General features: G+C 39.4%; 1 protein-coding gene across 5 annotated transcripts in view; it reads right to left on the reverse strand.

Annotated features, from left to right (window-relative positions):
• The window catches only part of mad1l1 (mitotic arrest deficient 1 like 1), a 64,132-nt gene that overhangs the window by 28,839 nt on the left and 8,814 nt on the right, over positions 1-26,479 (reverse strand). For all 5 annotated transcript variants that reach the window (XM_019253719.2, XM_019253721.2, XM_019253720.2 and 2 more), the window contains exons 4-15: positions 24,167-24,346; positions 23,933-24,057; positions 23,734-23,815; positions 22,532-22,662; positions 21,265-21,379; positions 20,832-20,893; positions 16,999-17,085; positions 16,098-16,242; positions 12,448-12,588; positions 11,877-11,933; positions 9,892-9,983; positions 9,529-9,619 (exon numbers count right to left, since the gene is read on the reverse strand). In XM_019253719.2, the coding sequence (XP_019109264.2) occupies positions 9,529-9,619; positions 9,892-9,983; positions 11,877-11,933; positions 12,448-12,588; positions 16,098-16,242; positions 16,999-17,085; positions 20,832-20,893; positions 21,265-21,379; positions 22,532-22,662; positions 23,734-23,815; positions 23,933-24,057; positions 24,167-24,346 (1,308 nt within the window). The remainder of the gene's footprint in view (positions 1-9,528; positions 9,620-9,891; positions 9,984-11,876; positions 11,934-12,447; positions 12,589-16,097; positions 16,243-16,998; positions 17,086-20,831; positions 20,894-21,264; positions 21,380-22,531; positions 22,663-23,733; positions 23,816-23,932; positions 24,058-24,166; positions 24,347-26,479) is intronic.

The raw sequence follows: 26,479 nt of genomic DNA on the forward strand, positions 1-26,479 counted from the left end.
CAACAATAAATATGTAGGCATGGAAAAAGTTTTACTGAATGTTTGATAAAGTCACTCAAACACTTGCAACAGAAGAGTTTTAGTAAATGTTTCATTTCATCTTGATGCCAACATTAAACAATATAGCAGAAGCAGTTTAACTTTAAGCAGGCTCAAACTAAATTATATTACATACAACGAGCGATCAATATAACTGACTGTTGGCAGAATAAGAAGCTAATACTAAAGCACAAATGGCGACGTTGCTTCCAGAAAGCACCATTTCCTTCTTTTCTTACTTTGTTTTCTGACTATGGGGTCTGGATAAATGAGGAGAGTCTATCTTAGCCTAATGCCAATATAGGGAGACACACACAAACAGGAACAAACACACACACACACCTTCTGAGCTCTTGATTACTGGCTAAATTAGATTCCAAGTGCCCCGAAGCGACGGTTGCCAAATAAACTACAGGCGTGGGGGAGAGCAAGAGGCAGACAAGGAGAAAGGGGATGTGAAGATGGGAAACTGTCATAGAAAAGAACACGGTGAAAAGAAAGAGGGTTGAGCTATCGTTGCCTTTGGCGTAGGGGAGTAGTAGCATGGATGGAGGGGGGGAAAAAAGCCCCACACTTATAAATAACGCTCTGTATAATTTAAAAGGAAGAGAAGGCTTGAGCGTTCCAAAACAAGGAACAGGAAATAGTGTGTATTTATATCAAAAACATTTTCAACTGGACTGCACACACGTCACAACCAAATAAAATTGTCCATGTTGCGTAAATCTTTTCATAGTCTACGTCTGTATATAAAAGGGTTTATTTCAGGATGCATCTGTATATGTGTGCTGTGATACACAGAGAGAGAAAATGGAAGGGAGAGCCAGATAGTGTGAGACAGATATGTAGATTAGAGCTGTAAACCCAACACAAAAAGAAGAGTAAAGTCCTCAAAACGCAGCCAACAGCTACACGCTGTCAGAAAGCAAAAACTCTTTCAAACATAACTCCTAAAAAATTAGGTCAAGCTAAAGAAAATTAAAATGATTTGGCTGTGCACTTCATGTTTTACTTTTTGGAAGTCTGGACTGAGCCGATGGGCAAAGTTTTTAATTGACTGCTGAACTGCAAAAACAAAGGACACTTATTTTTCTTTGCTATTAAAGCACATTGCTTTCAGAGTAAGCCAAGACATAGCATAATCATTTTTTAATTGGTTAAACCTTCCTCGTGATATATCACACTAAAGTAAGAAAATGGAAAATCTTGTCTCTATTTTACATTAAATGCAGGAAAAGAGTGTATGACAGACAAAAAACAGGGATGATCTATAAAACACAAACAGGAGTGATTACCTTTCACTGCACATGCGCGTCTGCATTTAAGACAAATTATATTTAAGTTTCCTGCTGCGAGAACAGAAAAATGCCAAATTGCCTCCTGAGTTTCACAGTGGATGTCTGCAAACTGCTTAATATTACAATATTTCAGTTGGCCTATTTTGTGAGTGTGTGTTTTACATGCATATATACAGCCTACACTAGTACACAGTATTTACAGTGCAGCAAGGTGGAGTGCCATTCTAAGTGCCCAAGGCTACATATATCTTATTCATAGAACAACAATAACGACACATCTAATACCAGGGAGCACAGTCTGTTTTAAAAAGAGCAAGAGGCAGGGAGAGAGAGCAACAGATCAGGAGATCAAGAGCATGAGTAAGAGAGAGAGAATGAGATGGAGAGATGGTATAAGAGGGAGGGGGCATTGAAGTCCAGGGAACAATGTCTGTTTTTAAGAGTTGAACAAATCACTCTGAAACATCCACTTATAGACTAAATACAGCTCCGACCACGGGGGACACATGAGTCATTGATGGAACAGGTGACACACTAATGGTGAGTGAGCGTACGTGAGTGTGAGAGTGGAGGGGTACTATCAAAAATAAGAAAAACGCATGTACATACACCCATGCACCACATGAACTGATAAAGTGAGGTTCACTGGAGGGACTGCAGAGGCCAACAGACTGGAGCTCCTTTCTTGATATTGGCTTTTTTTGGCCACTCTCCCTTACAAAGCAAGTACACCTGTCCAGAGGAAATCACAGACCCATTTAAAAAGGGATCAGTTTACTCAACTTACCAAAAAAGAAAACAAAAAAACAAGCTGATTTACTCCCACCGGTACTAGATTTAGATGATCATCTCTGAGATTTATGGTGCTACCCCAATACAATGGCAAATGTAATCGCATTCATGGAGCTCAAATCCATGAAAGATGAACAACAATGAATCTTTACAGAAAAAGTCCTGGTTACTCAGTATAAGACACAGACCTCACAGTCTACAGTTTTCATTGAAACTACAGTTTCCTTTTTTAACCAAAGAACAGGTTCAATGAAAACTGTTGGCAGCAAGGTCTGTCGATTATCCAGCTCAGTGCGATCCGATAATTCAGGCACAATGTTTTTGGTAGACTTTATATTTTGTAGGTTTTATTTACAATAATCTAAAGATGTGTTACAAAAGAAAATGAAAAAAAACATTTAAGAGTGTGTGTACATTACTTACTCTTCTATCTTACTTAATGTCCATACCTTTCTCTCTACGTATTACTACTACTTCTGTTATAAAACCTAGATGCTCTATTTGACTGTCCTTAGTCATCTCATAACATTCATTCAAAAGATGCAATGTTCGCACCACGAACATACTTACATAACTGTATTATGGTGGTGAGGAAGAAATTTCAATATGTAAATAGCTGTCCTTTCAGTAAAAATTGCATGTAAAAATACTGTACTGTAGATGATGGTTTCAGTAATATCAATCAGCTATGTCTTCATATTTGGTCCATATCATCTGTGGGCTTATATATGGCAATAGTACATCAAGCACTGATGCCTCAAAAAGTAAACTACTGATAACTGCTTGATGAAGGCGTTTGTGTTATCATGTGGCAATGATGAACATTAGACCAGTTGCTGAGCATGTACTTCACCTAGATTCATCCTAACCCTCATTGCCTTAGGGACAGAGGTAAAGGTTACACCTCACTGGTTTTTCCTTCATGGGTAAAATTTGAGGTTAACCCGCTAGCTGCAGCACAGATGGCCTGATGGAGAGTCTCTTAAAATGGGGCCAAGGGAGCTCACCGGATCCCTTGTGGAGGGTATACATAAGCCAATTGGAGGGTGAAAGCTCAAGATGGAGTGAGGAGTTGTAATAAATGTGCGACAGTATCTACTGAGACAGATTTGTTTGGAAATGGGCTTATCTCGGCTTAGGCCAGGGCACAAATATTTGGTATCCTCTGATAAAATCCTTAGTTAAAGGGGGCTTGTGGAGTTCTCTTGCCAGCAAACAAAAGTTATGTTTATATTCAAATTCATATTTATATTGTCGTTCCTATAGTCTCCAAAAGTAGATTAGAAGCCAGAGCTTTCAGCTATCAGGCTCATCTTCTGTGGAACAAACTACCATTCTGGGTTCGGGAGGCAGACACGGTCAACACTTAAGAGAGTAGACTTAAGACTTTCCTTTTTGATAGAGCTTATAGTTAGGGCTTCTGTGCTCTGTCGTCCAGCAGGTTCTCGTGGATCATGGCTGCTGCTGTGGACCTGCATGACGTCCACTACACATATTACCACGGTCATTATTGCTACCATATCTGCTACTGTAATTTTACAATGTTTGTGTTGATTTGTTCTGTACACATGACATCTATTGCACGTCTGTCCATCCTGGGAGAGGGATCCCTCCTCTGTGGCTCTTCCTGAGGTTTCTTCCCCCTTTTTTCCCTGTTAAAGGTTTTTTGTGGGCAAGTTTTTCCTCACTCGAACCGAGGGTCTAAGGACAGAGGGTGTCACTCCCTGTACAGATTGTAAAGCCCTCCAAGGCAAATGTACTTTGTGACTTTGGGCTATACAAATAAAATTTGATTCGACTCAGTCTTACTTACCATAATGCATTGTGTATATCCTTGAGATCTTACAGAGTTTAGTGCATTTCCTTTCTCATAGTTTAAAATCCATGTTTACTAGCTTGCAGTCATCTTCTTCACTGCTATATATCTTGACACCCATTGATCAGTGGAATAGTGTGACACCATTGGTAGGACTGTATACCACGATCATGAATGTGCATCCTCATGTGGATGCACAAGATAAACAAAACAGGGAGCCACACATAAAAGTAGCTCCATAACGCTACTAAAACTCCACAGGAAATATTTAGGCTCAGATACACATACAAAGCACAAACTAGAAAAATAGAATATTCTGTTCTGAAAAGCAGTAGGGCTGCAGCTGAAGGGCTCCATGATCCATGTGTCAGCATTAATTGGTCATTTTTGGGATAAAAGTAGAATAAGGCTGCAAGGTCACCTTCAGAATCCCTGGTGTAAACTGCATACTGACATGTTGCAGAGGAAGGGCACTGACTTGCTTCTCTATAGTGAGAGCAAACACCAAAAATATCTTTAAAAACAACACCCTCACAGTTCTGTCTGTTGGTTTTGTAAGGGCCCACAGAGCGATCTCTGAATCCCAACAGGTAGAAAGACGTTTAGGGACGGGTCCTAGTTTCTATGCCTTTCATAAATCAGCAGACACATAGATGCTGACCTGCAGACTTCCCTTCAAAACCAACATAGAAAGAAGAAATAATGGCTGGGCACTGATTTGGGTGGACTGCTAAGAAGACTTTATCCTCTTTGCAAGCCAACTGAAGTACAGGACTGGTTTCGTAGCCTTGGCGGAGATTAAGTTGAAGAACTTTTTGGACCATGTAGTATTAGGATCAGAATCCCTGGTAGGCTCTGCCACAGGGACATGAGCCTTTGGGATTTTATAGATAAGCAAGAGTAGGTTGAAGTTCTACGTAGAAAGCATAAAGGCAAAGGTCTGCAGAGATGCTGCACCTTCCATGGAAGATCTGAGCTGTAATTTCTCTCCTGTTCGCTTCTTAGTTTAACACCTTTTCAACATGGAGTGCTGAAGATTTCCTCAGGAACAACAGAAAGGTGCAACATATGATACTGTTCCACGTCAGACATGACTATGTTGAAACACGTTATCTGGGATGGTGTGACCTTTTCTTGTGATTTGGGTTGCTAATTGGACTGGTATGTATCTACACAACAAAATATAGTTGTAATTCGTGTTGACAAAAAATTGCGGATTACAGCAGGTTGTAAAAGGAATTCTTTTTGGAAAGTTTTGAATCTACTTGCACGTTAAATGTGTTTCACCATCTAACCATCATTACTGACACTTCTCTCTCAAATTACATCCTACAATGAGCAGGCTGAAGGGGGATAAGGCGCTCTTTGCTGATGGCCTGAATCATTTCAGTGATTTACTCGATAAAAACGGAGCAGCACTGCCATCATCTCTTCTGCTCAAGGGTCAGAAGACTTATCAATTTTATTTTGAAACAGATTAAAAAAAAAATTCCCTTTTTTTACCAATGCACAAGAGTGCGATGACAAGACACACTGTCTGGTGGGAAGAGTTTCAGTCAATGGCACAATATGACAGTACACAAACTTCACAGTAGGAAAGGGAAGGTTATCATAAGATTAGACACATTTAAAACTAAGGTTGACAGTTAGAACTATACCTGAATAAACAGACAGTTGCTTCTTGCCCTCATTTGCTGTTGCCATCCTTCAGCAACCTATCTAAAAGAAGAAAACCCAACCCACTGGTGTCAAGACAATAACGTCCTTCTAAATGTCAGCAAGGCTAAGGAGATGATAGTGCACTTTGGCAAGAAGGAACTCAATCCCGTTAACATTGACCACCAGATTCTTGGTGGAGAGAGTGGTCCGCTTCAAGTACCTTGGCTTCTATATTACAAAGGGCATGACCTGAAAGCTGCATACCAACTCTGTTAAAGGCAAGATAGAGACTGTTTCAACCAGCGCTTAAAAAAAATTCCAGGTATCCCCTCAATTCCAGGAATTTCTACTGCTGCACCATTAAGATTATTATCATTATTAATGATTTGTGGCTTTACACCATTTGGACCTACAGCATACATTTCAAAATAATGAAGTGACTAAGAAGAGGTAGTTCATCCAATGTACACCTACAAATCAATGTTTGATAATGTTATTTTAACTAAAAGGAATACTTATAGAAAAAAAATATTTGTACTTAATTTGTTGAAAAAGCATTGAGGACATTGGTAAATAGCATTGTCTTTTTCATCGTCATGAAAAATATGTAATACTAGTATCATATTTAGCCATCTCAGACAACAGACTATGAATGCAAGATTATACTCTCAGAAAGAATCTCAATTTCATGATTATATTATGATCATCTTTTATGCAGGTGTTATACATTTGAGGGAATTACATGCTGCTTTGGTAAGCAATAAATGTGAAAACAGTGCAGTGGTCTTTTCCTGCTTTGTTACCGTTGGTTTTTGATACTTGATTTTCTTTATCCTTCTTATATTTTTAGACAATGTTTTTTATGCACCAATGACACCAAACGTGAAAATCATACTTGGCAATAAACCATTTTTCTGATTCACTTGCCCAACCCTTTTCTCACCACTGCTTTGATTGTAAGAGACAGAAACATTTGGTGTAACTGAGCCTTTACGGTTACAAAACCATGACGTTTTAAACTGCAGTTAATAGTGACATCAGTTAATCGCTGCACGCCTGGTACAGACAGGATTCCCCCAAGGAAATTGGTAAGGAGAATGGGTAAGGGCTTGTTGTTTGAGTAGGCTGATTTTATTACCTTTGCAGGGGTGTCAACTGTTGGAAACTACCTTGTCAACATTATGAAGAACAAAATATCTACTGTAACAAGAGAACAAAACATCCTGACAGCTACTTGCCACATTGCCATAAAACCCCATATTCAGGATGACCTATATAATCTCAAGGGACTGCTTGGAAGCCTTAAACATCTGCTTGATCAAACACAGAATAAAGACTGGAAATAACCTTTCCTGGCCTAACAACTTCAGCATTTTAATCTAGTGCTATTTCTCTTTATATCTAAAAGAAATGTCTGAGGATAATGCTGTTGGGCCTCTGTATTAGACAACTGTGCATGCCCACGTAAGCACATGTACAAAAGAGAGAGTACATTGATGCAACCTCGTGAAACTGCAACAATTATCTCTGTCTAGACACTAGTATGACAACAAAAACATGACAGCAAAAGCAAAAAGACAAAGTACAGCAGTATTAAGTCATGACTGCTGCAACAGTCTGTGGTGCAAGAAATAAAATACATCAGTGAACAAAGAAAATGCAAAATAATAAATTGTGAGGAATGGACTGATATCCTTTTCTTTCTTTTATTCTGAAATAAGATGTTTTTTTGGAGTTGTTATTACCAGCTTAATTCAAAATAGCTGAAATTCTGTTGCACTTGTTGAAGCCACAATGGCGATGTCACATCCTCTCTATGCTTATAAAGAGGGTCCAAACCACAAAGGGGCTACTTAAAACAGAACAAATATGGAGGAGAGCATAACAACCCTCAACAGGTCTGAAAATCTGTCTGCAAACAATATTATTGTTCTTAATAGTCAGACTGAACTGAATACTAATGGCTCTTTGAGATCACCTTGATAGACAAATTTGGAGGAAATATCCTTAAAACCACCGTTACAATCACTCACCACATACTCTTTGAATCTACCTTGTTATGGTTTTATTCTACAAAACACAGATAACACCTATAACCAATTCATAAAGATTCTACATTTATTATTCTGAACAACTGCGTAGGTGGTGGAGGGGAAAAAAGCTCAGGCACAGAGGACGTAATGTGTTTACGTTTCTGTCATCAATAATAAACGTTTGGAATAGAGATTCTGAAAATAACAAGATGAAAGCTTTGCAGTAGTGCTGGCTTCCATATATAATCTTAAAGCCGACGTTTCAGCTTGCTCTATTCGCAAGGAGATAACTCATTCATTACCATGACCAACATCAACAACCATATGCTACAAAACAATGGAAAAAACAGCTGCTATACATTAAAGATAAAATAATAAGTAATAAAATGGACAAATCTCATTGTGGAGTGAACTTTGAAATGTAACTGGACTGAATATGAATGTGCAAAAGTGTGTAGAGTGGGGGTCAATGGTGGAAGGGAGGAGAAATAAAAACAAAAAGCTTGGTCTATGATGGAGGATGGGGTTGAGGGGGAAAGCAGTGTTTAGTCACTGAGGGGGTTCAGTCTTGAACCTGCTGTTTCTGGAACAGAGAGTTCTGTAGCAGAGGATAATCAAAATGGCAGCATAAACAATATATTGTGGAAGGTACTGATATCGATCAATATGGGGAAAAAAAAAAGAAGATAACATTTCATATCATAGCGTACAGCACCATTAGAAGGACTGAATCAGTCACATTTATTGTATATACACGCAATAAAAAGGTGGACTGGTCTTTAAAAAATGTCAATTGTAAAGAATGCCTCCTGACAAATTACTGGTGGGAAAGACTAAGCCTTCCTGAGTCCATGAAAAGCAGTCTCATTACATTTGTAATCTGAGTGGTTGACAGTCACACTATAGTCAGTATGATCTAAATATAAAGACAGGGCGGTAATGATGGATTAGACCACAAGAAATCTGACGTGCAAGTTAATGTAATAAAAAAAAAAAAAACATTGTCAGTTTATCCAAGCATTCAGTTCTGTAAGTCATTTATGCCTACTCATTCAGCCATTCATTTCCCCTTTCAAATGCTTCTCCATTCAGTCACTCGTCTCTTCACTCTGATGTAGAGGTCTCCTGGTGTGCATTAGACCATGGAAGAGTCATAAGAATTTACTCCTAAGAACTGATCCATTGACCGTGCAACCTACACTTGGTTGTCAATTGCTTTAAAAGTAGTGGTCATGCTTGAAAACACATGGAATTCATTCACCCCACGGCTAAATGGAACCATCACGCTTGCCCACACATGTTTCATTAAAGTGCCCTGGTAGGTTTAGTTTAGCACAGTATAAGTCAGGGGAGAACCTGGCTAAAATGAGATTTGAACAGACACACACACTCTCTCACACACACTCTCTCTCACACACACACACACACACAAGTATAGCGCCAATTTAAAAGGAGAAGGGATCAGGTATAACAGAGGGAGTTAGTTAAGCAACTTTGCAAGATGAAAGTCGCTGGATTAGATGCACATAGTCATGCATGTGTGCGTTCCAACCAGGATTCATTTCATTTCCTTTCAGCCAGTTTCATTCCCAGCTGACACTACATCTATTCTGACAATATCTGCACCACCACTGTCCATTCTAATCCCTGCAACCAATAAAGAATGACTTTAAATCAGCCACAGGTTCTACAACTTTTCCATTGGGCGGTGCTGGAATTACACCTGGGTCCAATTGTGTTTGAAAAAGATAGATACGGGAAGCGTTTGTGTGAATCAATCTGCGATGTCACACGGGCTTGACTGGTGCCATCGGGGTTATTAAATTGGTTCCTTTGTGCCAGACAAGTAAATCCATCACAGAGAACAGTTAGAGGAGGTCTAGGTGCCTACCTGAAGATTGTGTCTCTCAAGTCTCATCTCCAGAATGTTGTTCTGTTCTTCCAATCGCTGCCGCTCTGCCTCTAAATCTTCAATTTTCTGCCTGAAAAATGCATGCGCATACACACACACACACTTAATAAAATCAACCACACAGAATAATGCCCAAGCACATCACTGACTCAAGAGGTTAATCCCAGACAACACATGTGAGGTCTGGCTGAGTTAATCCACCCATGGTATATGCATGAATCTTTTACAGATTTTGAATTAGGTTTTGCAACAGGTTGTGTGTGTGTGTGTGTGTGTGTGTGTGTGTGTGTGTGTGTGTGTGTGTGTGTGTGTGTGTGTGTGTGTGTGTGGTGTGCCAACTACCTGAGTATGCTGACCTCCTCTTTGGTCACTAAAGAACTGCTGTCTGCAGCAAAGGCCTGCTGCTTCTTTAGAGACTCCAGTTCTAGCTCCACCTGGAACAGACAGAGAAGGAAATGGGTCTGGTGCATTAATATCAGACCACCTTTGGCCATGTGCCTGGCAGAAACCTTTTGGCTGCAGATAAATCCTGAGAACTCTATTCCAGTGTGCTACTATCTTTTCGAGACAGACATCCAGACAAACAGATATAGCCTTTATACACCATTAGTCCACAGACTCATTTTGCATTTCACAATGTCCTAATCCTTTTTCCTTTAATACACGTTTTAGTCTGTCTCTGTCTTAGTTAGTTCCTCTGATCTCTCTCTCCTGTCTGTAATCGTCCCTCATTTTCATTTGCAGACCCCATTTTCCTCTTTTTCTGACAGCATCTGTCTCGCAGCTCATCCTCACTCTCACGCATCCCAAGACGGATAAGTAATTACTGCTATACCAGACAGGTGGATTTCACGCGTCGATACTCATTGCCATGGCTATGTTGATGTCTCCTCGGCAACAAGGAGCCATGAAAAGAAGGGAGATCATAGAACAAGTAAGGACACAAAGAAAGATGCACAAAGTGTGTAAGCAAATTTAGGTCCCACATGCCAACTGTCTGGCTCTATCCTGGTTTATACTATTTTTTTGTAACTTTTCTGTCATTCCCACACCTCGCTATTAAAAATAATACATAAAGCAAATGTAAAATGGAACATTTACATCTTTCAACATGTTTTAGTGACTAACAATGACAGTGACTGACAATTTTTGGTTCAGTATAGAGCGAGATCGCTGTAGCCAAACTGCCAAATGAAATGCAATGTGTAATCCTCTGGGGCCATTCCTCACTATCAAAGTACGTCCTCTAAAAGTGCTTGTTTTCTCCACTGTCAGGCCCAGATTGTTACTATAAGTGTCAAACAATATTATGGAAAGGACCCTACAGAGACAGACGTTGGTGTCGAGTGCGATCCTTTTCGTTTAACCAGAAACAGCTGTTACATCACTCTGTTCAAAGCCACCAGATTCCATTGAAAAGAACAGTAGTTTTACATTGTAGAACAGAGGAGCTGCTGGTTTACCGCTTCCTCTGTCAGTTAGTTTGTTTGTTATTGTGTGACTTTGGTGAATTCAAACTGATGTGTTAAAACACTAAAGCATTTTCAGTGAACTACGCAATTGCCCTGAAGGGTAACACATTACAGCTTGTCTCACAGCTGCAGCTCTCTTGCTCAAAGCTGGAGCAATCTCAAAAAATTGTTGTCCCCATTAGTCACTTGGACATAAAAACATGAAAACATGGGCATAAAAATAGCATAAGAGTCCGGCTTAAAAACACCCAAAGGTTCCCTTTAACAGATGACAGATAAAATTCACAGATTAGACTGTTCAACATTATTCAGAGACTATACTGTTCCCTTATTCGTAGTACCTGTCAATTAGTGTCACTTCAGTCAAGATGAAAGAGCTGGGAGACATTACTCAACACCAGGAAGCCACTGTACTTTTACTGTAAATGCCAATCCGCTGCTAAATAAGACTGTTCCTTTAAAATAAGTGTACAGGACGAACATCATCATCATCGTCATCGTCGTCAGCATTTTAGTCAGAGAGGCATTAACATTTTTTTAAGCTTCTTTGACTCACAGAAAGGTATCATACATGTGCGGGGATAACAGCTGTGACTCAAATGGTACTTGAGATATCTTAAGTGCTAATGACTGAGGAATGTCTGTGAAATTATCACAGACAGAGTCACCTCAGTCATTAGCACCTCAATAATCATCAAGTAGCAATTAAGATTTCTACAGTTTCAATACAGGTACGAATAGTTACCTTGTCAAGTTAATTGGATTCAAATCTGGTAAATAATGTAAGAAAACAATATGTGTTTTGTCTGTATGTCATAGAGGAAAACTGGAGGGAGTGTGTACATGTACACTTACTGTTTGCAGCTGCAGTTTCAAAGTCCCTGTCTCTTCCTGTGCTTTGGTCAACTGGCCCTGAATCGAAGGACAGAACAAAGAGAAAAAGTTACAGATGCAAAGTACAAAAGAGGACTTCCTGTCCCGCCGATATACAGTATCGACAGGAACAGAGCATGTCAGCAGAGCAAAAGCAGGAGCACGCATATATATTATTCCAATTTTGCAGTTCATTCACTGAGCCTTCTCCATTTCGTTCCAGTGTTGCTCACAGTGTCCCTGACTACCACAAGTGCAGTTTTATCAGTTTTCAGAGCAGATAACTGTCAATTTGTCCACTAAGAGAAAGTATTGAGAGTGCTGACAAGGAGCAGCTGAGCACCACGCATTTACAGTGCCTTGAGCAATGAGTAAGGTGTCACTCATCAACATGCACGCCAAATTGGCCGGCAGCTAAGACGAGTGTAAATAAGTACTCAAATTTTGTTTTGAAAAGAATGAACTTGACTATATGGAAGATAAAGCAGAAAATTATAAATGCAAGTGCGATTTGTATATATGAGTCTGTGCACAGGCCTGCACACACACACACCTCCATCTCTACATTGTGGTTCTGAGTCTTCTGCAGCACGTCCTCTGCCTCTCTGAGCCTTCTGCTGAGTTGAGGAGAATACTCAGTAGGAGCCAGTTCGCTATCATAGGACTCGAGTATAGCACGCATTCCATCACGCTCCTGTAACACACAAATACACACATATTAACATAACATTACAAAATAAAAAGAGTGCTGTTGTATACTACTACTACTACTACTACAAATGTCCATGTTAGCCAATGAAGAAGACAGATTGTGCTATCGGATATGTAATGTTTGTGTGCATGACAATATCACAGCTCTTTGATCTTTTTCTGATTTGTCTTGGTTACCTTCATATGACTGCCTGGTGCGGTAACATGACAGGCAAATGTCTTTGTAAATGACGAACAAAGTATGAGGCAGCAGCGGCACTCTCATCCAAGCTGTCACAAGAGAGGCTTAAGGTTATGGTCATGCTTATCTGCATCCCTCCCCGTGTAATAATCAAATCAAAGACAAATGCCTTTGTAAACAAAGGATAAGGAATAAATCATAAATTAAATCAGAGAGTCATGACAGAGAAATGTCTTTGCAAATGAAGCATATAATATTATGCTGCCTCATTTCTCTTATCAGATATGTGATGAGATAATTGAAAATTAATTCAAATGGATTTTTTTCTTCCTCCTCTCTAACACCGAAATGAAAGACATGTTCTCAACAGTGAACTGTGCTCAGTAAATCAACACACCAAGCGGGTGATTCTCTGAGAGAAGAGAGAGGATAAAAACCTCTTCAAGTCAACGTCTTCTCAAGTGTCACTCAGACTGACACGCCGTCTCCAAATAGATCATAAGTCTCTGTCAGTGTGTGTCTGTCTGCTTGATGTGTGTGTGTGTGTGTGTGTGTGTGTGTGTGTGTGTGTGTATGTTGATTCTCACACACAAAAACATACATGTCTTCTTATGGTTCCCGAATAACAAAAACAAAATTGTATAGAGAGAGAAGTCAGCCATCTACAGGGCATATTAGAAATTTAAGACTGTCGTGAATGCATAACAGAAACTATCACCTTAATAATTAGACTTTCTAAACCAATGGTCCATTTCAGCCACTTCACTTTCAATAACTAGTCTGCATATGCTATACTTTTTAAATGTACGCTCGGTTGATCTAGAAAGTTTGGAGAGAAATTAAAAGAAGGTCGTGTAGTCAGCTAAACTGCTAAGTGGGCAAAAAAGGAATTATTTCTTGTTTACCAAGGCTGTTACAGTAATTAGTCTGTGTTTAATATCTTACAGTGCAACAATGTTCAGCTAGTGATTAAGCATTTGAAAACACTCTTTATGGTAACCACCTCTGAAAATTGTGCCTGATACAATATTTTTAGCTTGTAACGGGTAATGAATGATTACTACATTTAATCCATGCGTTTACATAGCAAATCTGTACTTGTTGCCAAGCAACATGATGAGTGAGAACAATCCAATCTTTTTAAAAACTGGCAAACAGCCTGTTTATTAATGCAAATTCAGTGTCAGTCAAGACTTAAAATGATGCGTCTCCTCCCCTCCTTTCACTGCACTGGTACATGGCGTATTATAAAGCAAAGCAGGCGGCATTTTGTGGCAATCAGGCTTTTAATAAACATCGCACAAAAACAGCCAGGCTGCTTGAGACCATCCTTGAATTTTGAGGGTCATCTAAAGCTCAATAGTCTGTTATTAACTGGGCTAATTTAGGAAAGCATATCCAATTCAGGTTGAAGTCAGGTAATAAATACCAGCAGTAAATAACAGTTCAGATAACTGCATGTGCTACATGTTGATTGCTAAGTGCAGTCTTTTCAGAGTGGCTTAGAGCACCTTGTAATTCCCATTATGTGAAATTCTGTGCATAATGGGCTGCAATTGGGCTGTCAGATTAGCTCATAGGCTAGTATCTGAAAACAAACCATGATTACCCTAATCAGATTCAGCCTGTGATTAGCCAGATCAAAACCAACATAATCCATTTAAAGATGACTGAGTCTGGTTCATTTAAAAACAGTATATGTGAAATCATCCTTAATTCAACTTTATTTGCTTTGGCACCAAAGTGGCTTCACTTGTCATACGACATTACGCAACTGCCTAATGCATCCGGTGAGAAACTTGGAAAGGAGAGAAGAGGTAGGACAGACTGAACAGAAATAAATACAAAAAGGTACAAACATTTGGAGGTCAGTGCGTATGCGTCTGCTGCAAAGCCTAACCAGCAGGGCCTTTGGCTATTTACTGTCTATTGACGTGCAATGAAATTCACTTAATCTAAATCAAAAATCTGTCGGCATTCCTCTGATAAAAACTTTAATTTTAGGAAATATACAAACAGGGAGCAGGAGGACAGAGAGATAAAACTATCATTACTCTTTCATAATCTTTTCTTTTTTGAAAGTGCTTTTATGTCAACCGTTTTATCTAGTGCGTTACGATGCGTCTCTAATGGGTCGGCAAGTCTGTCCCATAAAAGTGTATGAGTAACAAAACATCTTAGCAGACCAACAGTAGCATTAAGCAGATGTGGCAGAGAGGGATGGGTGAAATTTGTTCTTCTATCTGCTTCCTTAACAGTTGAGCAAGGCACTTGAGATCTGTATTCCTCAGAGCTCACACAAAGACTACATCAATTTAAAAAAATGATTAACAGCTGGAGTCATTTCTCAACCAAAAATGTCACAGACCTGGGTCCAGCTATTTAAATTACTTAATTACATTTTGTGTTATTACGTGATGTATAAAATGTCTGCATCTTGAAAATCAGTTATTACAGCATACAAAAATGTTACTTTTAGCCAGAAAGTAACAATGATAGCTGGCTACTTTAGGCATCTTTCATATTAAATAATAAAAACAATCATTTGTTGAAACCCCTGCTACTTTTCTTGCTAAATGAGTGAAAAGAAAAAAAAACGAATAACAGATTAAATGTAATTGGGCAGTTCCAGATTTGGTTGGCTGAGAGGCTTTAAAATACTCAACCACAGTCGTTACGCTTAATATAGGTTAAAGAATATCTGTCTGGTTTCATCCAAAATGTTCAGCAAACCATCCCTGAATAAATTAAAAAAGTATTTAAAAAACAACTGAAATGGATAGATTTTTTAAATCTAATGTGACAAACAGTGATAAACAACAGTTATTCACACCCTCTGAGCGCTCTGTAAAGTGTGAATGGTTGAACGCGGTCTCTGCCAAAACAGAACCAAACCGTATTTTTCAGCATGCCTGTAGCTCTGCTTAGTTATGGCACTGGGTAAGGGTGTGTGTATGTATGTGTGTGTTATTTGTGTACTAAGAGACTGAGTATGTTGACCCAGGGAATTACACACACTGAGAAATCAATATCACAGGGAGGTCTGCTCAGGAACTGCAGAGCACAAGGAAGCAAGCCAGACAGATTGAGGAGTCACGTGACATTTATCGGCCAATCAGAGGGAGAGATGGGTAGAAGGGCAGATTAGGAATTCTGTGCTGGCCTTGAGATTCGAGTGTGTGCTGCGCTCCCGCAACATTTAAAGTAAAATTCTGGCATTGAGTGATGGTGGAATGGTGTTGTTGTGATATTTGCTAATGCCTCTGTGTTCATGAGTTTGTTTTCGTGTGTGTCGTCGATTAACTGTGCACCTTGGTTAATAACAGTACTCTCTTCTGTAGTCGGCGGACAAGACCATCCTGTGTTTCCCTCTTCTTCTGCTCCTCCAGAGTCTTGCCGTGCTGCTGAGAAAGCTCTGCACGAACCTCAGACTGTGAACGCTCCAAGCTCCTCACACTGAAAGAGCGGGATAAACGAAAATGTAGAAGGTAAAAATGTGTGTGTGTGTCTGAGTGTGGGTTAATAACAGGGGAGATGAGAGGGCAGGGAAGAGGGAAACAGGTTGATTAGTGCTGAATGTTCAGAAAATCTAAGAGAAGCAATTTATAGTCAGTTTAGAATAATACTCCCTAACAGACAACTTACCTGACTCACACCAAATAATTCCTTAACAACTGTCCAGAAATTATTTGCAGCAGCGATTTGTGCCAGGTCCGATCAATAGGACAATAATTATACCAGAGGACAATAATTACACCACACGCTCCCTTCACCCATCCCTCCCACACCCACCACTCTCCCATTCTGCTGTTTCTAATATTTCATAATGAGGCCAATACGCTCGGCAGAAGAGAGATGCTTGTTGGCTAATGAAAGCTTTCATAGCTGGACTGAGCTGCAGCATGAATATACCAGAGCATGCACGCAGCCCTCCCTACAGACATCACCTCTGCCTAAACAGGACAAGTTTAATTAGCGAATTCCCTCTCTCTCAATCGCAATCACATACACACACACCAATGGTTACTGTCAGGAGTGCTATCAGAATCAGGACCAGTTTAATTAACTTTGTGACAATTAAGGACTTCTTAGAGATACGCTCTAATAGATACATGGGGAGAGAGATGCATGCATGCAGACAGACAGAACGAGAGAAAAAGGTCTGAAGACACAGAGAGGGATTTTGTGTCGGTGTGAAGAAGTGTTTGTTACCGGCTGTTGAGTGTGTAGTTCTGCTCTTTCAGGGCAAATTCTCTCTGCTGGATTTGAATCACCTCCCTGGACAGATCCTCTGGTTTCCTACAGACACACACACACACAGAACAGTTAACATACACATGTGTACACACACACACACACACACTCACACAATGAAAAATCAATATGACTGAGAGAGCATGGAAGACGGAGAAGAGATGAAAATGTAGGTTTTTCTATATTCTTTTGTTAGTCGGCCAGTAGGGAGTTGAGAAATAAAACGACATGAGCAGCAGAGGGAGAGATGAGTGGGGGATAGTGGGCTAAATACCGGTCACAGTTCTACAAAACAAACTGGGGGAGATTGGCAGATAAAAAACACACACATACACACACACACACACACATATAACCATTCAGTGGGACAGCAACAATGCAGAAGGTCACGTACTCCAACAGAGAAGCATCGCATGACCTCCAAAATCCTGTAACTAAGGATCGGTCCAAAAAAATTGAGCTCCATTATGTTCTTATCTCTTGTGAAATGGGCACACATTACAGGAGTTTTGCTCTTTTTTTTTCACTTTTTACTTTTGCTGCCACCTAGCAGTTAAAATGACACACAGGAAAAGTGAAGCAAACACCATGACGTTAGGTGAGAGCAAGACTTGACCCACAGGAAGTGAATGTAACATTGCTTTTTTTTCCCCCCGCTCCATGACAAAAACATTCGGTTTCACTAGAGACTGCCAGAGGTAGTCCGCATTACATAATCCGCTGAGTCATGTGACAAATGAGAAAAGGCTGAGTGGTCAAGGTGAGTATGCCATGTGAATGCTGCATAGTGTGGATTTATTACCACTTCCTCCTCCGCTAGGTGGAGCCTTAGTTATGGAAATAATCTCATGACTAAAATATGAGTTCATGAATCATATGATGGAATAACTTTGGTACCCAAAGTAGGTAATTCCACATTGCCCAGAGCACAAAGGGCCTTCTCCACTGCTTATGAGAGACTTCTTTTCTGTGTTTTGCTGCAGGTCATGAGCCAGACATCTCTGTTGATGGTTGCATATTATTGGGTAAGACATCATGAATTACTACAAGTAAACGCATTGTCAGGGTGATGTTAGTCTACTGAGCAGAGGGAAGTGATTCTAATATCCCAGAGTCTTGTTAAAGTTTCAGTTTTAGAAAAATATTTGTGATAAGGAGTTCCCTCCGTAACCCAAAAGCATACCTCCTGTTTCCACTTATCAGTCGATGTAGCTAATTACTTTTGAACGTCACATTACATACCATCTGTATATTATCTACAATATTTATTACACCCTCTGCTCTGAAATCCATTCACATGAGATCAGCTTTGTTGCCTAAAAACATTTTTATGACAATTCTGATAATTAATTTCAACAATAACCTGAATTTTCAATAATCAGATTGAATTGAAAATGCTCATCACAATTTCTCACTGCTGAAGGAGTGAAGGAGACACATAAATATATTTTTACAATCACAGAGAAAAGGAGCAAATCCTCACATTTTTGCTTTAATGAGTATCTGATTAACAAAACTGAGAATTAATAATCTTACTGCTTTACTGTTTTAGGAAATAATATATAGAGCTCAGAAATTTTAAGAAACTGCATTTCAGGATGAGACTGGAATACCAATTTTTTGGGGGAAAAAGGTAAAATAACTTTTTAACTTTGAGCACTTGGGAGGAGGTTGGGAGACACAAAAAGACAGAATCCATGATTGTAGGGAACAGCATCAAGACACACAAACAGCTCAAACTGTAACTTCCAACTGGTTTCTTCACACACACATGCACCAAACAGTCTCAATTCTCTCTAGTCAGTAAAAACGTTACTGAGAAAGAAACTAGAAGGTCTCCTTGTATATTTTCATCGTCTGTCCCTTCAACAATAAAAAAATATTTTCATTCAGTTGTCAAGTACATGAGGTAGACACATAAGCAAGCACAATGATATCAGACTGTGCAACAGAAGGAAAGGGAATAAACAGCCAACAGCTGTGACTGTGGGGCTCGTCTCCACATGTCACATTGTTTGTAGTTTAACTTCTGTCCAAAAGTTATTTTCGTCTGGCAAACCAGCACAATTGGCCAGTGAGAAACTAAATCCTGGCTTTTATGGAGGCAGATTCCTCAACAATAGTGCCAATATGTTTACTCCTTATTAACAACTGCTCCACAACATATTCTTCTTACACCACTAATAGATGACCCTGAAATGTGCAGTGACAGAACGAGTTACTGTAAACTAAAGCAAAACAATGTATCAAGTATCAGCTTGTGGTTATGAGAAATGACTTACCGGCCAGCAAAATAAACAAATCAATAATACAAATACATTCTCGCGTGCTAAAACCAATACAGGTTTCATGAGATATTTTATACTTGAAGACTAGCAAGGGCTCGAATGCGAAACGTTGTTTAGACATTAATCAGCCGCTGTTACATGACTGATGGCACTGTGAGATCAGTCTGTCAGTTTTCTACTGAAACTTTCTGTTCATACCACAAAGACAGCATAATGACATGTATCATATTAAGCTTACTTACTTTACCTTCCCCATAATCGCTTAACAAAAACACATACATGTAAAGATTCAGCACCAAGCAAATACGCCACTGATGCACAAATAAGAATCAGCGAGTATAAATCACTGTTGTACTGAGGGAAATAAAGGTGAACAGACTGCTGAATGAAACGCTCCTGCTTTCCATTTGCCTCAGCGTCACAGGACTGTGTCGGGGAAACAACATCCTGACAATTAACTTGGCCATTTAGTAAACAGTAAAAACAGCTTGAAGGAGTTTCTAAGTGTTGATTTGCAAGCTGCATTAACCTTTACTTTTGATCAGTATGAGTCTCACACATATGGCTGCCCTTTAGAAGCTGTATGTGCAACGCAGGTTGTTTTCTTCCCCCCCTCCCCCCATCCACAGCATTCAAGCGGCCAATGGCATGGCTGCCTGAACACCTGAATTTTGAGGAAGGTTTCAAATTTCCAACTCAATTTACCCAGGACGACAGCCGAGACAGACTTAAATTTTCTGAAAGATGATTGACAGCTCAACCGAGCATGGTGTACATTAAACTGAAGTTGGTATTACGTTCCTGTGATCCTTTCCTGTGAGTCTTTTATTAACTGCAAATTTAACAAATGCCATCAGGCTTTATACCATAGTACATAACACTAAAATTAAATCTTACAACAAGAAAGATTTCATAATTTCTACAGTGCGTCTTACCATTTCTTGCCCTGTAGGAAGGTGCGACACACATTTTATATACACACACACACACACACACACACACACACACACACACACACACACACACAGAAACACAAACACACACAGAAACACAAACACACACAGTACAAGACAAACCAGAGTTGCTGTGTGGATGTGTCCCATTTAACATTCAGTTTACATCGTAGCCGAGTTAATCAGAGAGAAAATGGTGTGTGTGCATACGGGCGTGCACACACGCATGCAATAGGACAAAACTGTAGTGTTTATAATCTGTCAGATGTGCTCCGCTGCTCACAAGGAAACATGCAATCAGTCTCTCATTACCAGTTTTGACTGCATGCATTGAGACACAGTCAGCGCGTGCACACACGTAGGTATGAAACACACGCTCCTATACATGCTGTTGGAATCAATCCACAGTGATGAGGCACATTTATTTGGAATGACCACAGCGCCACCTACTGGAATGTATTCATATTTTGTAAAAACATAATGACAAAACTTCTCCTCTGTGCATCTGTCTCGAAATTACATACAGGAATACTTTGATACAGTGTCTGACCTGATGTTGAGTCCAGTAGATTGGCCCAGGTTTTCCCAGGCTTGGAGCTTCTCAGCCAACCTCTAAGGATTCAAGAAAAGGAAGGGGGTCACATGTTTGTCCATGTATGAGAAATACATGATATTATTATTATGACAGCAGTCAAATGCAAAGACAATAAATATACCACAGTTGAACACACAGTGTTCAATTTAAAACGGTTAAGAAAACAACAAAAATATTTTAAACTTAAAAAAATACACAAACTTGCAGCTTAAACATAATCTGCTAATATGGACATTCATACATGTGTAATCAACCAATATTATCCAAAGATTCTGGTCTACCAATGTACTGGATGATAGATATAAATAAACTTTTCTTTGTACTGGAATGTGATATCAATATCATGTAAAGTGAAACAATACTATCCCACAGCTGCACAGGTTTTTACCTCCTTCTCCAGTTCCATGTTGACCAGGTCTTCTTTCGTTTTCACCATCCTCTCCAGCTTCCTCCTCAGTCCCTCCACCTCCTCTTTCAACAGGCTGCAATTCTCTCTGCTCTCCCTGCACAGAACAGAGTGAACAGCACAAAGACAAAAAAACCCACTAAATTAACTTCAAAGCTTTGTAGCTTGTGTGATGTAAGAATGGCACTTTTTTTGATCCCAGTCTACATTCACACTCTGATGTGATTTTTTAAAAATCTGATGTAGTGAGATCAGAGTGACTGTATCTATGCATACAAATGCAAAAGATCACTGTGAATGAGAAGGTTAATGCAGGAAATCTGGCAACATTTTAATCTGCAGAACCCCATCTCACATGTCGTTTGTTAATATTATCACTCATTTGATCCATATTTAGAAACAAAGATGATGACCACAGAGGAAACGAACAATTCAGTACTGCAGAGGACAGCCAATAGATATCATCAATGATCAAAGAAGAAAAAAACAACCTTTTCTATGTTTATTGTGTACCGCATTTACACCTATATGACTATGCAAAGGTGCTTTACTTTGCTTTGTTAAACAAATAACTTATATAATAAAGTATATTTAAGCTAAATATTCTTTAGATCATTTAATAGTGTCAACCAATTCTTGCTGACAATGCTGAGAGCTGCTGCTTCTTGCTTATCACAAGCATTATAAATTGCAGTGCACTCTGCAAACTTTGCAGTGACAATAATATCTGACAACAAGCATTTTTCATTTTTTATACACTAGGAGGGAAAAAAGCTTTCATATTGGTGAAGACAGGATAACATCTACAGATACCAATATGTCTCCCATAAGGCATTATTAGCTGACAGACACATCAGTCAGGCTCTGCTGAAGACGTTATTTGGTTACTGGTGATGTGATATTACTTTTTAACTTGAAGCTTCTCGAGTTGTGTTAGTTGTGTTAACATCATTCTTAATCCAGTATCTTGAGAAAAGAAATTGACTTTGACCTTTTAAAATGTTTCTGAAATCAGAATATCGCAGACAGCGGGAAATAATTATGTGTGAGAAGAGTGCACCTCGTCTGCAGACATGCCTGCTGTCACCTAATGCCTCAAAGTGTGGTACGATAACCTAAAGACATACTGAAATGTCAAAAATTTTGAGCGCAGTGGAGTCGCACTGAAGACTTTAGAAATGAAAGCCTCACTATTCAACTGAAAGGTGAGACATTTGGAAGGCATTAAAAACTTTAAAATGTATTTGACCTGAGAAAGGCATTATCGTCTCTGAGCCGCTTCAACTCCTTTTCCAGGTCAGGAACCTTCGCCGCCTCCGACTTAACAGTCTTCACAATGGCGACGTCTTGCTCATGGAGAGTAAGACGCCTCTCCAACTCCTGCCAAAGCATGAGGAGAGAAATCAGCTAAAAAAAACAAGAGGGTGCATGTGTATTCATTGCACTGTAAAAACATGCAGTGTTGCTGCTTTTGTGGCACACAATCGAAGATTGAAATTATGTTAATAGTTTATGAAGATGAATCTTTAAAAAAGAAAAATGGCCAACATACAAATGTGAAACAAACATTGAACCTTCATTATTTAATTTGAAAAAGAAACATGAAGCACAAAATTAGTTCAAACAAGAACGTAGACATGTCCTATAAGTCAAATAATAAACTATACACATGACATTGATGTAATTTGTTTTGTATGCAGCTGAGTGGAGCATTTAGACCACTGCTCGATTTGGCTTCTCAAACTTGTTATCCATGAGGGGAGAGCAACAGGTAGTAAAACTTATCTTACACATCACCAGTAGGGGTGTGTCATATCATGTCTTTCACAATGATGCTGGCATAATTATTAATGTGATGAAACAAACACAAAAAAATCAGAATCATAACAATGGCAGTATTTCAAGTTGCAATGGTTTGGACCATTTTGCACAGTAACAACAAGCATGGCTGGGGAGCGACTTCAGTATTTTGGAAGTGGTTTAGTTCCATAAGATCATACAGATATACAAACAAACCATGGTGATAGTAGACAGTAACAACAAAAGGGGCTGTACAACAAACTGATTTCAACACCTCAAGCAGAAGCACCTGGTTGAATAGGAGGAGGCAAAAATCCTGCAAAGAGCTCAACAACCAACTACACTGGCTCAGCATAACATCAGTCTTGTTGTTCACAAATTAAATAACTGAGAAATCACTTTTATTTCATTTTCACTGAATATCTGATGGTAAACTTATGTTTATAGAACTCACTCTTTTGTTGTAAAATAAGTTGTATGTTCTTGCAACTGATTTCAGCATGTAGATCATAACTTCAGTGTTTAGCGTCATCATATTTTTTTGTTTTACTGACATCTCTGAATTGTGGACAGGATGTTATAATGTCAGTTTGTGCACGGCAGACAAATCCACCAAGTGGCCAAAAGTAATGTCCACTGTGAATAGCTCACCTTAATCTTGATGACGTGCTCCGAGCAGGAGGACTGGGCAGCTTGGAGACTTTGGCAAAGCTGAGAGACTTCAAGATACTTCCTGATAATACCAATCAGATAGAAGTGTGTGGTCAGGATTTATCTCATGCAGCACAGCTCACAATCCAGCAGCACAAAAGAGAGCAAGGCAACTATTAGTCTCTGTATGTGGCTGTACCTGCGCTGCAAATCTAACTGTTCCTGCAGTTCCTGGTTTTCCAGAGTTTGAGAAGAAATCGTTGAGTCTTGGTTTTGAATCTTCTGCTTCAGCTCTCTGATCTCATCCTTCAAAGAACTGATACTCTGGGAACAGATTATAGAAGTAAGCCAACATAACATGGGAGACATGACCAGAGTACAAATATAGTCGGTGTGTGTGTGTGTGCTAGACTGTCTGTGTTTGAGTGTGCACCTGGTTAGCAGTGTTCAGTCTAATTTCTCGCTCCTCCAGTTTCTTGTTCAGGCTATCCAAGTTCTTACGGAGAGCACGGTTTGCCTCCACCTGCTCCGATAGGTTCTTAGCTGCCCCGGTCTCTCTCTCCTCCAATTTTTTTATTCGCCCCAAGAGGTCCTGGTTCCGGTCAACCTCATGCTGTAATATAAAGATTGAGAAACAGGTTTTAGCCAGTGGATTTTACCATTATTCTCCGGATAAGAAAAATCTGTCAACCAAGTCTGTGCAGTAATTTAATATTCAAATTAATTGTCACCATATGGTACAAATGACGCCTTCTCCACAATACTGCACGTTGTTTCGATGGGCTGTCTGTTGAATACTGAAAATCGCTTTTTATTGGTTTTTGGTCTAACTAATTATCAACACATACTGCTTAAAAAATGTTCAGTCGAAGATGAATCCTCCTGGATTAAGTGGTAGTGGTGGAAGTTTTGTTTTGTCACGTCACAAGTAGGGCTGCACGATATGGCCTGTAACCAATATCTCGATATTTTTAAGCTATATCGCGATACACGATATATATCTCGATATTTTTGTTGTTGTTATTTTGTACTCTTTTTATAGCATTTTAACACTTGTCATATTTTTTATGAATTTTTAATGCATTTCATAATGTAAATATGAGCTCCCTACATATTTTGTGAGAGTGGCCTATGTACTGTCTTCAGTTTATATGGGGTGAGCAGGGATGGGGTGGTGGTGTATTGCTAACTACTATATCAGAGATTGCTGAATGAAATATTACTTGTGACGTGACAAAACAAAACTTCCACCAGTACCACTTAATCCAGGAGGATTCACCTTCGACTGAACATTTTTTAAGCAGTATGTGTTGATAATTAGTTAGACCAAAAACCATAAAAAGCGATTTTCAGTATTCAGCAGACAGCCATCGAACAACGTGCAGTATTGTGGAGAAGGCGTCATTTGTACCATATGGTGCAATCAATTTGAATATTAAGTTACTGCACAGACTTGGTTGACAGATCCGGGAATAATGGTAAAATCCACTGGTTAAAACCTGTTTCTCAATCTTTATATTACAGCATGAGGTTGACCGGAACCAGGACCTCTTGGGGCGAATAAAAAAATTGAGGAGAGAGAGACCGGGGCAGCTAAGAACCTATCGGAGCAGGTGGAGGCAAACCGTGCTCTCCGTAAGAACTTGGATAGCCTGAACAAGAAACTGGGGAGCGAGAAATTAGACTGAACACTGCTAACCAGGTGCACACTCAAACACAGACAGTCTAGCACACACACACCAACTTATTTGTACTCTGGTCATGTCTCCCATGTTATGTTGGCTTACTTCTATAATCTGTTCCCAGAGTATCAGTTCTTTGAAGATGGATCAGAGAGCTGAAGCAGAAGATTCAAAACCAGACTCAACGATTTCTTCTCAACTCTGGAAAACCAGGAACTGCAGGAACAGTTAGATTTGCAGCGCAGGTACAGCCACATACAGAGACTATAGTTGCCTTGCTCTCTTTTTGTGCTGCTGGATTGTGAGTGTGCTGCATGAGATAAATCCTGCACACCACACTTCTATCTGATTGGTATTATCCGGAAGTATCTTGAGTCTCTCAGCTTTGCCAAGTCTCCAAGCTGCCCAGTCCTCCTGCTCGGAGCACATCATCAGATTAAGGTGAGATATTCACGTGGACATTACTTTTGGCCACTTGGTGGTTTGTCTGCCGTGCACAAACTGACATTATAACTCCTGTCCACATTCAGAGATGTCGGTAAACAAAAAAATATGATGACGCTAAACACTGAAGTTATGATCTACATGCTGAAATCAGTTGCAAGAACATACAACTTATTTTACAACAAAAGAGTGAGTTCTATAAACACAATTTACCATCAGATATCAGTGAAAATGAAATAAAAATGATTTCTCAGTTATTTAATTTGTGAACAACAAGACTGATGTTACGCTGAGCCAGGGTAGTTGGCTGTTGAGCTCTTTGCCGGATTTTTGCCTCCTCATATTTAACCAGGTGCTTCTGCTTGAGGTGTTAAATCAGTTTGTTGTACAGCCCCTTTTGTTGTTACTGTCTACTATCACCATGGTTTGTTTGTATATCTGTATGATCTTATGGAACTAAACCACTTCCAATACTGAAGTCGCTCCCCAGCCATGCTTGTTGTTACTGTGCAAAATGGTCCAAACCATTGCAACTTGAAATACTGCCATTGTTATGATTCTGATTTTTTTTGTGTTTGTTTCATCACATTAATATTATGCCAGCATCATTGTGAAAGACA

This window comes from Larimichthys crocea, chromosome X (assembly GCF_000972845.2).
Source record: "Larimichthys crocea isolate SSNF chromosome X, L_crocea_2.0, whole genome shotgun sequence".
NCBI lineage: Eukaryota > Metazoa > Chordata > Actinopteri > Sciaenidae > Larimichthys > Larimichthys crocea.